Below are 12,275 nucleotides of genomic sequence, written 5' to 3'. Positions count from 1 at the left end.
ATCTAAACATGGTAAAACTTCTTTTTCAGAAATTTCTGCAATGTAATTTTGTAACTGCTTCTTAGAAAAGTTAATTCTATATCTATGTTCTTAATTTGTAGGTACATTGAAACCTTGAAGGAACACAAGCCAAAAATTCTCTGGGATGAACAAATTGCTGAACACTACTTTGAATACAAAAAGTGAGTTACATTTATTAATTTACCATTCTGCAAATATTTTTGGGCATGAGCCAGTGACTGTGGTATGCAACTGAATTCAGCAAATGGAAATTCTGCTGGTTGTAATCTGTGTCAATGCTGAAGTGCAGCATAAAAGAGTGCTTTGGATGAGAGGAGAAAATCAGAGAAGGATTCATAAACTAGAACAATCTTTTTAGAAGAGAAGTCTGATGAGCCATATCTTTAGAAATTATCCATCAAAGTTATCTGTTGAATGTCAGTTAATCAGAGGCTCTGAAAGGAGTACTGTGAGCTGTCAGGTGATTACCAATAATTCAGCCAAAAATAGTTCTGAGAAAAATCTGTGGCACAAGAGCCTGGTTTCACAAGTCCTCCTGCTAAGATTGTTTAGGCAATAAACTTCCACTAGATGGAATGGGTAGAGAAATGTAATAGAAATAAAACCAAGTGACTTCCAGATAAAGTTTTTGAATGGACTGAGAGCATTAAGGGTAATAATGTTCTTTGTCCTCCTTTTTTCATCATGAAATGATGAGAGGATTCCTGATCTAGGAAGAATCTATTTAAAATAGATTTAAATAAATAAACCCAGCAACATCTCATTAATCCTCTGGTAATTTGCTATTTTTATGCAAATATACCAAAATACACTAAAATGATACAAACAAATCCTACTACTTCTGCAAAGCTATGTCTTGTATATTACTCAATGCATTGTGAATGTGAAGACACACAACTGAAAGGGAGAGTAGAACACAATTTAGAAGCTTTTAATAGAAACAATCAAAACTACTTCATTATTTCCATAACATTCCTGTCTAAAAGATTTTTAAATATTAAAAAAAAAACAAAAAGCAAAATCCAAAACTAAACCTACAAATCGTCTACCTTTGTATTTTTAGTTTATTTTTAAGGTTTTTCTCAGCTGTAATTTTCTTCTGACTTTTTTTCCTACCAGAAAAAAAAAAACTGTTGTTCAACAGTGTTTTAATTTCTTTTCTGTGTTTTTATGAAAGGACTGGGATCTGTATTCCTCTTATTTAATTATTTGGTATCCTGTTGCAAAATTACTTTGTACCAAACAATTACAGTTTTTTGTGTTAACTAAAGAGGAATAAACCAGAAGCTCTGTTTTACTGATCTTTAATGTAAAATCCAGTTGGAGACACAATGAGCACTCGATGAAAACTTGCTCTCAAAAGAGTAACTCTGAGGGCTCTGTTTGAATGGCATGCTTCTGGGATTCATGTCTGAATCACATTTCTTATATGGCAAAATGAACTTGTGGGAAAGGGATAGCTTGCCAGTAGTACTCCCTCTTTTTTTCTTTGAAGCCAGCCTTTGGAGGTTCTTGTGTGTGGGCTTCCTGGAGGAATTTTTGATGCACGAAGCACAGTGTGTCTGAAAATAACTCTAAACTTCACTTGTGCTGTGCTTGGCAGTCAGCTGTGGGGTTCAGCTGGTTCCAGGGGAGGGTTATTTAAGGATCTCTTTTTCAGTTACCACTTTGTTTTGCAAAGGTTCGATTATGTTGGACAGGGATGGCAGCCAGGCCTGAAATATGTATGCTTCCCTGGTGAAAGCCTCTCACCTGGAAATCTTGCATGTCTACAGTGGCTGAGAAATGAAATCATGAATCTTTAAGCAAAGGACTGCTAATGATTTCATGTAGCAGGCAGACTGTCTGTTACAAATAGTTGCAGAAATCTGAGTGCTTGTCCCAGTGCACAGGCAAGTATTCATTTATGTAAGTTGTGAGATTTTAGAAGCAATTCCTTTTTGGTCTGTCCATGCACTTTACATTTTCTCCTGGCCTAAGTGCTAAAGTGGTGCTGTGAGACCAGTCATAACTCGTCCTTCTCGTTACTAGGGGTTTAAAATGCAACCTTGGTATTTGTGCCCAGTACAGCTTGGCCTGTCTGTGTATTTTATACTGCTAGCATTTAATTTAGCCTGAAAGATAGTAATTCAGGGAATTGGAGAAAATCTTTCACAGTTTGCATCAGAAAACCAAATGTCTCCATCTTTTTCAGATGTGCATTTAGCAGGCACAACTGTCTGTTACTATCTGACAGTTTTGTCATCCAGTTGCAACAAAATATCTCAGTGTTTACTGTGCTATGGCATCAAACCATCTCTGTTGTGAGATCTCTTCTTGGATCTTCTGTTTTCACTGTCAGCCTTTTCACAGTATCACAGAAATCTCAGAAAGGTTAAAGTTGGAAGGGACCACTGGAGATCATCTTGTTCCACCTCCCTACTCAAGCTGTAGAATATGTTACTCAGGATTGTGCCCAGGTGGCTCTGGAATATCTCCAGTGAAGGAGACTCCACAACCTGTCTGGGCAACCTGTGTCCGTGCCCAGCTAGTGACAGGTCTCCAACTAGACCCTGTGCTACTGATTATGTCCCCCTGGTGTCTGCCCCTCACCCAGTTCTCAATCCACCTCACCATCTGCTTGTCCAGCCCACACTTCCTGAGCTTGTCTGTGAAGATATCATGGGAGAAAGTGTCAAAATCCTCTTTCACCTGCTTTAAGACTTGTCCTCCTTAAAGGCCACCAGTATGGCATAATTAGCCAGTATGGGCTAAATAAAAATCTTGTCTGACTGCTTGTATTGTATTTTGTTGTAACCAGTTCTTGGATGAGGTATTACACACAAAGAAGTTTGGGGCTTTCTGACAAATGTTCCCATAACCAGTACCTGCAGGACAGTGACACAGTTGCATACTTGACTTTTAGATATGTTGTGCACCTTCTCTTAAAAGTTTTTTGGATTTATGTGCTGTGGGGTTTTTTTGCATCTACATTAGGACAGGGGAGGGAGTAGAAGTTCTTATCTGCAGTAGAAAAGGAAGAGAAGTAGAGAAGATTTTGGCTGTACTCTGCCCCCAAGAGACAGAGTAGCCAGAGTGCAAATATGGAATGAATGGTAGTTGATAGCAAAAGTGTCTGATTTCAGTGAAATGAACGCTGGGTAAGAAATCTCAGATATGAGCTACTAAATGGGAAGTAGTCTCTGTCTTTGATATGTATGTATTAATGCTCATGTTCTGAACATACTAGCATACCTTAATTTTATTACCAATAGTTCAGAATAAAGTTGGCAGTTTTCTTCAGCACTGAGGTTGTTTCCTTTTAGTGGAAAAGAATAAAACTGGGTTTGAATTCTAACCTTAGTTTAAAATCCTATTATCTATCAAAGCTATTGTGACTATTTAGTTTTTTTGTTTTGCAGAAATAAGGGAGGAAAACATGCAGTCTTCTACCCAACACTGAAGGTAGGTGCCACTTTGTCAGGTCAGAGGGCTGTAAGAGGACAGAGATGTTTACTTGACCTGTTTCATTATTGAGGCATTTCAGAAAACGTTGAACTGAATTTAGGCTTTTGTGAAAGAAGTTTACCCTCATGTAAATGTTATGTAAATTGTTATGATTCAAAGCTTCAGCTGCCTGTGCAAGAAGGTTGGTTTTTTCTCTGATGCATAATGGGGTTTTGGGAACTCTGAAGATAAAGCGTGTCTGGAGGTAAGACACACCAGGACAAACCAGTGCTGTGAGAAGATCTGTTCAAGTGCACAGGTTATGTACTATCAGACATGTTGTTAGCAGATTCTCAAACAAGTTACCGAAGATATTTTCCTTCTCATCATGGTGGCTGAAAGCTTGGAGAACTTTTGCCTTCCTTTGTAACAGGGTCCTGATTCTCCCTGTCAGCCTGTGCCACCCTGTTTTCTTCAGTTCTGTTTCTGTGGAACCTATTTTAGTGTTTTGAAAACTTCTACACAATAGTCTGCAGTAGAGCAAAATACAGGACAAAGTGGTTAATTACAGCCCGAGTTCCTAGGAAGCTATCTTTAGATTTTCTCATATTAAACTGAAGTCAGCATGTTAGACCTCTGCGGGCTTTTATTACTGGAAAACAATTGCTTCTGTAGTGAAACTACGTCATATTTACAGAGAATGGAGACTTTTTTTAATGGTTAAACTAGTATGAAATGTTCTAGGGCTCTGTTTTCCTGGACAAGATTGTTATCTTAAGCACCATGAGTAAAAGGATATTTCTCCTCATTAATCTAATATTGATGGAAGTACTATCACATCTGGGATATTAACTACCACATCTAACTATGTCCTTGCTAGTGCTGTGTCTGAGAGTGTTAGAAAGTTTCCTTAGGAACCTATCAGAGAAAAGATAGCTTGTGCTGTTATGCTGTGTTTTCTTTGGCCTCATGGAAGGATTTCACCCTGCCATTGTTAGTACTAACTAGGTTAAGAACACTCATTCCTGTACATTTCTTTCATTATTTCTTCTCTAACAGACCACCACTCAACTGTGCTGATTGGTGAATGCATGGAAATGGGTATTCTTTCCATTTTCAAAAAGCTTGTAATGAAATATTTTGAGATTTGTATGCTGGCCAAGATGGTTGGGAAACACTGAATGTTATTACCTCATGAAAAATGCATTTCTTTCCCTTTTTAACGTTATAATCACTGACAGGTTGCTCAAAATTAGTTTGTTCATGATTAGTTAAAAGCAGTCATGAATGGCAGGCCCAGTGGATCTGTTAATGATGCTGTGATACTTTTTTCTGTTTCCCATGGAAATGATTTTTTAAACACATCCCTAGTGTGAGTAGTTTAAACATTGCAGTGCTGCAGTTCAAAGTAAGAAAACCTGAGAGAAAAAGATTAAAAAATAATTATTTTTGTTGTTTGAACTGAAAAAGAAAGGTGCAGAACATGGACTGTGGCATTGCTTCCCTTGTAAACCAATGGCTAAACTAACTCTTCTAAATCAATGGCTGGAGCTCAAATAGAAATACTTTTAATTATTATCTCCAAGAATCTCTTTAAAATAGAATTTTTGTAATATAAATTGTGACTGTGTCCTGGGAAAAGGCAAGGGTAGGCAAGAGATCTTCATGGTATTTGACAAATTACTATGGTTGTCTTCAGTGATAAAGTTTTATTTTACCTGTGAGACATTTCTGGGAAGAGTTAGAATTTCTGTACATTGTGAAATGATAGCCTAAATTAGAATAGTTCTTTGCATAGTTCATAAATCTGATTTATTTCTGTGGCATTTTGTCAATTTAGCTGGTAATCTTTTATTAGGTCATTGAATTAACGGGTACGATTAACGGTCTTTGACTGAATTACTGCTTGCTAACCAGAGAGTATTTCAAGTACAGAAGGAGTTTTTCAGTAGCTGGTTCAAGGGTAGATGTTTTTAAAAGGTCTGATAATGTCATGAAGAGATGGCAGTTTGGAGTGTCTGATATCTCTGACTGAAATGTGATGGCTTTATGTGTCTTTCTCTTAGTCCATCCAGTTGCGCTTGGAGCTTGCAAAAGAACTGGGCACTGGAATATCCATCTGGGAGCTGGGACAAGGCCTGGACTATTTCTATGACCTGCTTTAAAACAGGAGATGATCTGAGAAAGACTTTATTTGCTTCACTGAGGCTCCACTTTCAATTAATCTGAGTATCCTGGAGAGGTGATTTTTAGAACATTTTTTGTAATTTATATCATATCTGTATTAAACTTGCTTTTTTTTCCCAATAAAGAATCTTTTTTTGATTTGCCACACAGACCTGATTGTTGGTATCTGATAAAATTCAGAGTAAAAAACCACAGAAATTTCTCATAAAGCACCTGAATTCCGAGTCATTGAAAACAAACCAACATAGGTGGATGGAGTCAGAGTTGAAAATATTTTCTGAAATGTTTTCTACAAGAAATAAAATGGGAAATTTGATGCCATCTGATCAGAGTGTAAGATGGAGACCTCTCAAAGAGCTGCTGGTAATAACCATAGTAAGAGAACAATAAATCCATCATACTACATGCAGCAAATTTAAAGTCTGCTGGACTCTCTGCATCTTGCTGTCTTCTGGTAAGGTGAGTGAACATAAAATGTCAGGAGGGGAGACCAATTAGCAGACTTTCCCTCAAGCCGGTAGAAAATCAAGCACTGTTGGCTCTGTTTGTTTAGTCATGTTAGTAAATTTCTTAAGCAGTTCAAAGTCACAGTAATTTCAATTTACTACCTGTTTCTAAATCAGTTCTGTTACAAGAGATGCTCTGTGATTTCCCTATTCTGCTTAGCCTGCTTGGTGTCTGAGGTGCAGTATTTAGCCCTAGAGCATGATGCATTAGTGGCCAGTTTGTGAGAACTGTAACATTCAGCAACAAAGGCTCTAATGGTAATTATGGGTTCCATGGACATGATGGATTCCATGTCCCCAGTAGACAGAGCCCCAGCAGCTCTGACAACCCCTTGACTTAATCAGGCACTGTGAATGTCATCAGCATCTTTGTGTATTAAGCTGTCATTCTTCAGCTGCACACATTGGTGCTTTTGTCTCTGTAATATGGATTTTTTTAGGAACCCAACGGCTGTAAAAACCCATCAGTTTAAAAACAAAGCCAAAAAATTGTGGCCCTGCTTCTTGGTTTATAGTATTTGTATTTGTTGAAATCCACAGGCTTCAAGGCAATTTCTTCTAAGGAACGAAGAGGTGCTGGGAATTTGATGAGGGTGTCATTGGTCACCAGCAGAGACTCAGGCAAAGAGCTCTGTACTCCCACTGGTGCTCTTCTTGCCACTTAGAGTTGTCACAAAGATAACTGCACTTCTCTGTTCACATTCACCCTTCCCAGTAATTAATCTCAGCGGGGAATTTATCTGCCCCTGCTGTTTTCAGCAGAATAAATCCCACTGTAATCCACCATTGATTAAGGAACTATTGATCTTCACCTTTCTGATTTAGTTCTGGCATCTCTCGACTTCTCACATTGCGAGTATCCAGCTGGGCTTACTAATCAGGTTTCTTTCTTCCATACCATTAGTAGTAAGATAATTTGCTACATGAATCCTTGTGTTCAATTAACTTGAACTTTCTAGTTCGTTCAAAAGCAATTTAAAGTCGCTCTGGCAATGGTATCTAGAATAGCACAAGAATTAAATTCTATTACACTGTTTTTTCTACATTCAGTGGCACTATTGAACCAGGAAAAAATACTCAGCAGTGGAAGGGGTTATGTTCTGAAATGGCATCCAGTTCTGTATTAGCTAGTAAGTAGCTTCCCAAATGGGATGTGGGGAAGAAAATGATATTTCATTTTAGCTTGTTTCCTCTCTAGAAAAGGTAGATATACATAATTTATCACAATTATAATTTTTTTTCTATTCTGTGATGATTTTTTTATGAAGTTCATGATTCCTGTTTGTCTCCAAGTACAGCTATGTTAGAAAGAAATGTCTTTTCCATCCTTAGAGGTAGCACAAACACCTTTGTGTTTCAAGAAGATAAAACTAACCCTTGATGTATCATGAAAAATAAATACCAGATAAGAAGTACCAGATAGGATTTTGAGCCATCCATGGTATATTGGTGCTTGAGGCCAAGAATGTTGCCGTTGTCTCTAAAGGCAAAACATGTTTGTTGCTTTAGAAATAATATTCTAAAAGAAACAAAATTGGCATTATTCTTTCTCATGAAATTCTCTGTTCAAAAAAAAAGAAAAAGAAAAAACCAAATGAGCATCAGAAGGCACGTGAGCTCCAGAATGAATGCAGAACAGCTTCTGCCGGGTTGGTCTTGCATTTCCCTAAGTTTTCAATATTTAGGAATGTCAGGTTGTCCTGTATTAACAGAGAATTGAGATATCAATGAGCCACGATGAAATCAGCTTTCTTTTGAAATTTGCACCTTAACACATTTATGAGAAGTGACACAGGAGAGAGAGGTTGGTATGAAAGGAGTTCCTGCAGAGCATCTCTTTTATGACAAGTGGGGAAAACTGCATGAGGGGCAGAAGGTAGGAGGGAGTGCTGAAGTGACACTTCATTATTTATTCCTAAATTTAAAAAGTATTCCTAAAATGAGGTACTTGGCAGGGCAAGGCTGAAGATACTGGACATACACAATCAAGGGTATGACTGGGGAGAAATATTTAGTGTTTCTATTAAAACAGCTTACACCTACTAAAGCAAGCAGTGACATGGAAGTGTGTTTATTTTCACACAGTATATTATCATTAAGTTTTCTAAGATGCATTTTAAAAAAACCAAAAAAGGTTTGCTGTATAATCTGGCTCTGTTGCAAGAAAAATTTCCTTGTATTTGTATAAGATCTCAAGACCTATGAATGTAAAGGTATCTTTGATCTACCTGATGCCAAGTGGAGCTTTTTTCAACTGGCCTTTGCTCTTGTATTTTTGGGTGATTTTTTTTCTTGGGTTAGACTTACACAGTGTTAAGATAAACACATTTTTCTGCACAATTTTTATTGCATTCACTGAGAAGAAGAAATAGCAGCTGATTCTGTTGCAGCTGGCCTTTGATATGAAGCTAGTAGTTTTATTGTCAATTATCATCACACACATCGTTTTAACAGGTGTCAAGGGAGGGTATCTGTATACAACTAAGTATCTTGTGACAGAAAAGAGGATGTATCTGGCTGCTTGTAGGACCACATGGACCATTCTTCTGGGATAACAGCATCCCATCTTATCTCCTGTGGTAAGTGTATCTTGAAAACTTGAGCTGCCATAGCATCTTTGTAATGAGAAAGAGATTTAACAGAGAATTGTGGAAAATAAGTTGTTTTGCTTCTCATTGTGAGGTGCTATTTCTTCAAGAAAAATTGCTATAGGATTTCATGTTATAGTTTGGTTTTTTATCATATATAGGTGGGAAACTGCAGAACCAAGTGTAGCTTTGAGGTAAGAAAGTTAGGAGAGAAAGAGAAGAGAAAATGTGATAAGGCAGACCAAAGGCTGACAATAGTAAAACAGGCTCTTTAACCACTTCTTAGTTATAAAGAATTGTTGGGTGAGTTGTAACAACTTAATGTTTATGGGCTTAAGCAAAAATATGAAATGCTTTTTTCATTTCTGCTGTGAGCTAACAGTCGTAATTATTCATAAGAGCGGGGGGAGAGTTCTGTGCATGCTCGTCTGTGGAGACTGCAAAGCTAATGGATGTTCACAGGAACTGTAATTACAGTCTCTCCTGAATTTGGGATATGTCTTCTGAAGTTTACTGTTCTGATTAATACACAGTGCAGCTCTGTGACTTCAGTTAAACAAATAGCAGCACAAAGCAGATGGATTCTACCTCTGCAGCTTGAAGAGGTTGTATGCAGCTATTTCCTGAAAATAACATTCCTTCAGTGATCACTTTTATATGTAATAAGTGCAAATTAAGTAAGCCTGAATTGGTGTTTTGTAGTCTGCCAGGCAATCCCTTTGATAGTCTGTGTTAGGGAAAAATAGATCATCTCTTTAGAAAAAAACCCAGCTTAATATGAAAAAATAACTGGAATAGAACTTGATTAACGCTACTTATTCAAACAGTTGCAAAAATAAATAACATCACTTATCTTGTTAGTATATGAAATTAAAAGCAAAATGTGTTTTAAAATGTATTCTGTTGGAATGAGAACATTATAACAAAATGTTATTTTGCAAAAAAAATGCAGATGAATAGAATCTAAGACTCAAAATTTAAAACAGTTTGTTGTTTTACATTCCTACTTATACCAGTTACCTTTTCTGGATATATTTCAATGTTTAGTTGGTTACAGTGTAACTTAAAATTGTTTCAGTAAAAATACTATAGAAAAACTTGTAGGCTGTTTTTCCTAGAAACAAAGACGTTTCTTACAAACTCTTAATGAAATAAGTTCTTACTCTGACTTCCAGCACATTAGAACTTATTCTCCATTTAAGTGCTGAGAGCAAAGCAGATGGGCACTTTCAAGCTGCCTTCATGTGGCACACAGATCATATTTTATTCCATCCATTGTGTGGAGTTTAAATAAGGTAAAATTTAGCAACTGTCTAGTGTAGGAAGGCAGAACATAAAACCCTGCCCCTCTGTGTATGAATGCTCAGCTGGCTGCACAGGTGGGAGCAGAGTTTAATCACAGGGCATTCATTACCTTGCCCACCTGATTTTTTGAGAGCAGTAATGAAGATCATGTGGAAATGTTTAGTGTAAATAAGCAGTATATTGTCTTTCTATCGACTTCCTAACTTTCCTTATTTCGTTTACCAGAAGCCACTAATCGGAGCAGACATACACATAGTGGCAGAAGGGCACAGACCCTCTTATCTCTAGATTGCATACCGTGGGGTTTTTTGCATAAGTGACTTGCTGTAAGGCTTCCCAGATCGTTGCATTTTTCTGCAAATCCTGGAACAGTTTCTCAGAGCTGGGCTATCTAATATTCCAGGTCTGTCATCTGTTGCTGTTAAGTTCCTGCTCTGTGTGTGGCTGCACCAGGGACTGGCTGAATGATCTCCCTCACCTTCCTCAAAGATTAAGGTTAGTACAGATGGAGTAGAAGATTATGGGGTTTCAAGTTTCCTCTAATATGTAAAGTCTACACATTATGGTTACCTCTGCTGCTTATCCTACTCCAGAAGGTAATACTAAATATTGTTTTCCTTTATTTATTACATACATTTGCAAGTGTAAAAGCAGCTTAAAAACCCCCACAGAAACATTGCTAATTTTCACTAAACATTACTTTTCTATTCTTCCTTACAATCTCATTACCTCATCTAGGTAGGACTTTTGATATGTTCCTGTTATTTTTCTTCTAGTGCACTGGTGGAGAGCATATACTCCACTCTATGCTGTCTTTGCTTGCAGTTGTGGAGCATGGGACTGTGACTAAAAATAGCCAATAGACAGAATTACTGCCCAGTGTAGAAAATTATTTAGGACTGTGTGTGCCCATTTTCACTCAATCTTTACGGTTTCTTCTCTGATTTTTCAGGTGAACTCATGAGGGGCAGAAAAGTTGCTACAGATGGTTTGGCTATTATTACAGGTTTTGTAGTCTTTTTGTGTTTTCCTTTGCTCCTTTGGGGGCTTTATATATCATGAGTAGATGAAGGCCCAGCAGCAGCAGAATCAGCATTCTTGTGCTGTGGAAATTAGGGAAAAGATGCCTGGAGTGTTGTGTGACCACACTGAGAGAGAGGAGGAGAGAGTAATTTATGCCATTTGTAAAGCTGGCTCCCTAATCCCTATAGTTATTAGAGTGATATTGTGGGAGGAAGAGTGGCAAAGCTCAGCTCTGCTCATGGCAGCTACCTCTGGGCTGATTCCCCCTTGTTTATAGGTGCTGTTTCAGTTGCTGTGCTGGGAGCTTTTGTGTAAAACAAGTGGTTATTTTTGCTCTGCTCATGTCCTAATGTGGAAAAACCTTTGTGCTTATAATATTGTTCATTTTGCTCTCATTAAAACAACCAATCAGCCTGGCTAAGTGAAAGCCAAACTGTCTTTGTTTTGCACTAGAGCTGGAGCTACCGAGGAACCAGGTGGAGGTGTTTGGCGTATTTTATACAGACCACTTCTACTAGCATAAGTAAATAGTTTCTTCATAAATGATAAGCAGTCTCCCTTTACAGATATATTGTGTCATGTCTTGCAACTGTAGAGCCAACTTAAAATGAGTTTTTTTGGGTTTTTTTGCTCTGGGTAGCTTGCTGATATAATTAGCTGGAATTAACACTAGAAAGTCTTTTATTTAATGATGCTTTTAGAATCACAGCACTAAATTGTTGTCTGCTGTATGAGGCCTTTGCATCCTGCTTCTGCTTTTTAGCTTAGAACTTCCTGTTAAAACGAAATTGCATTTGCTGTTAGCTGGGAAGTGTTCTAGATGGACTTTCTGAGTCAAACAGTGGGTCAGGATTTTAAATTCCATCTAATTCCTCCTTTCTTCATTCACATCAACCCTGAAATTGGGGTTGATGTGAAGATGCAATTGCACACAGGAGACTGGCTGAGCTCATGTCTTAGAAGCCTGGTTTAGCAGTTTATTAACTATTTTAAGCACTGAGGGTTAAATTGTACCTTTAACATTTGCTTTTTGATTTGGAATTACTGCCTTTGATACAAGAGGGAACGATCAGTAATTTTTAAGGTGGGTTTTTTTTTTACTGAACCAGATTTGTTAATTGCTTTAGTAAGAGTTAAATAAATATATAAGGTGGCAGGGAGACTAATCATCATCCCCAGAATGAAAACCTTTCTGTTGTGTCTAATATAGACTGACCTC

At 37.5% G+C, this 12,275-nt stretch overlaps 1 protein-coding gene across 5 annotated transcripts in view; it reads left to right on the top strand.

Moving 5' to 3' along the window:
* Nucleotides 1–5,843, top strand: part of CHID1 (chitinase domain containing 1) — a 104,485-nt gene extending 98,642 nt beyond the window's left edge. For all 5 annotated transcript variants that reach the window (XM_039553301.1, XM_039553302.1, XM_010399881.4 and 2 more), the window contains 3 exons: nt 102–182; nt 3,423–3,465; nt 5,514–5,843. In XM_039553301.1, the coding sequence (XP_039409235.1) occupies nt 102–182; nt 3,423–3,465; nt 5,514–5,612 (223 nt within the window). In that variant the 3' untranslated portion in view covers nt 5,613–5,843. The remainder of the gene's footprint in view (nt 1–101; nt 183–3,422; nt 3,466–5,513) is intronic.
* The last annotated feature ends 6,432 nt before the right edge of the window (nt 5,844–12,275 follow it).

This window comes from Corvus cornix, chromosome 5 (assembly GCF_000738735.6).
Source record: "Corvus cornix cornix isolate S_Up_H32 chromosome 5, ASM73873v5, whole genome shotgun sequence".
Lineage (NCBI taxonomy): Eukaryota > Metazoa > Chordata > Aves > Passeriformes > Corvidae > Corvus > Corvus cornix.
This window is presented reverse-complemented; position numbering and strand designations above follow the sequence as displayed.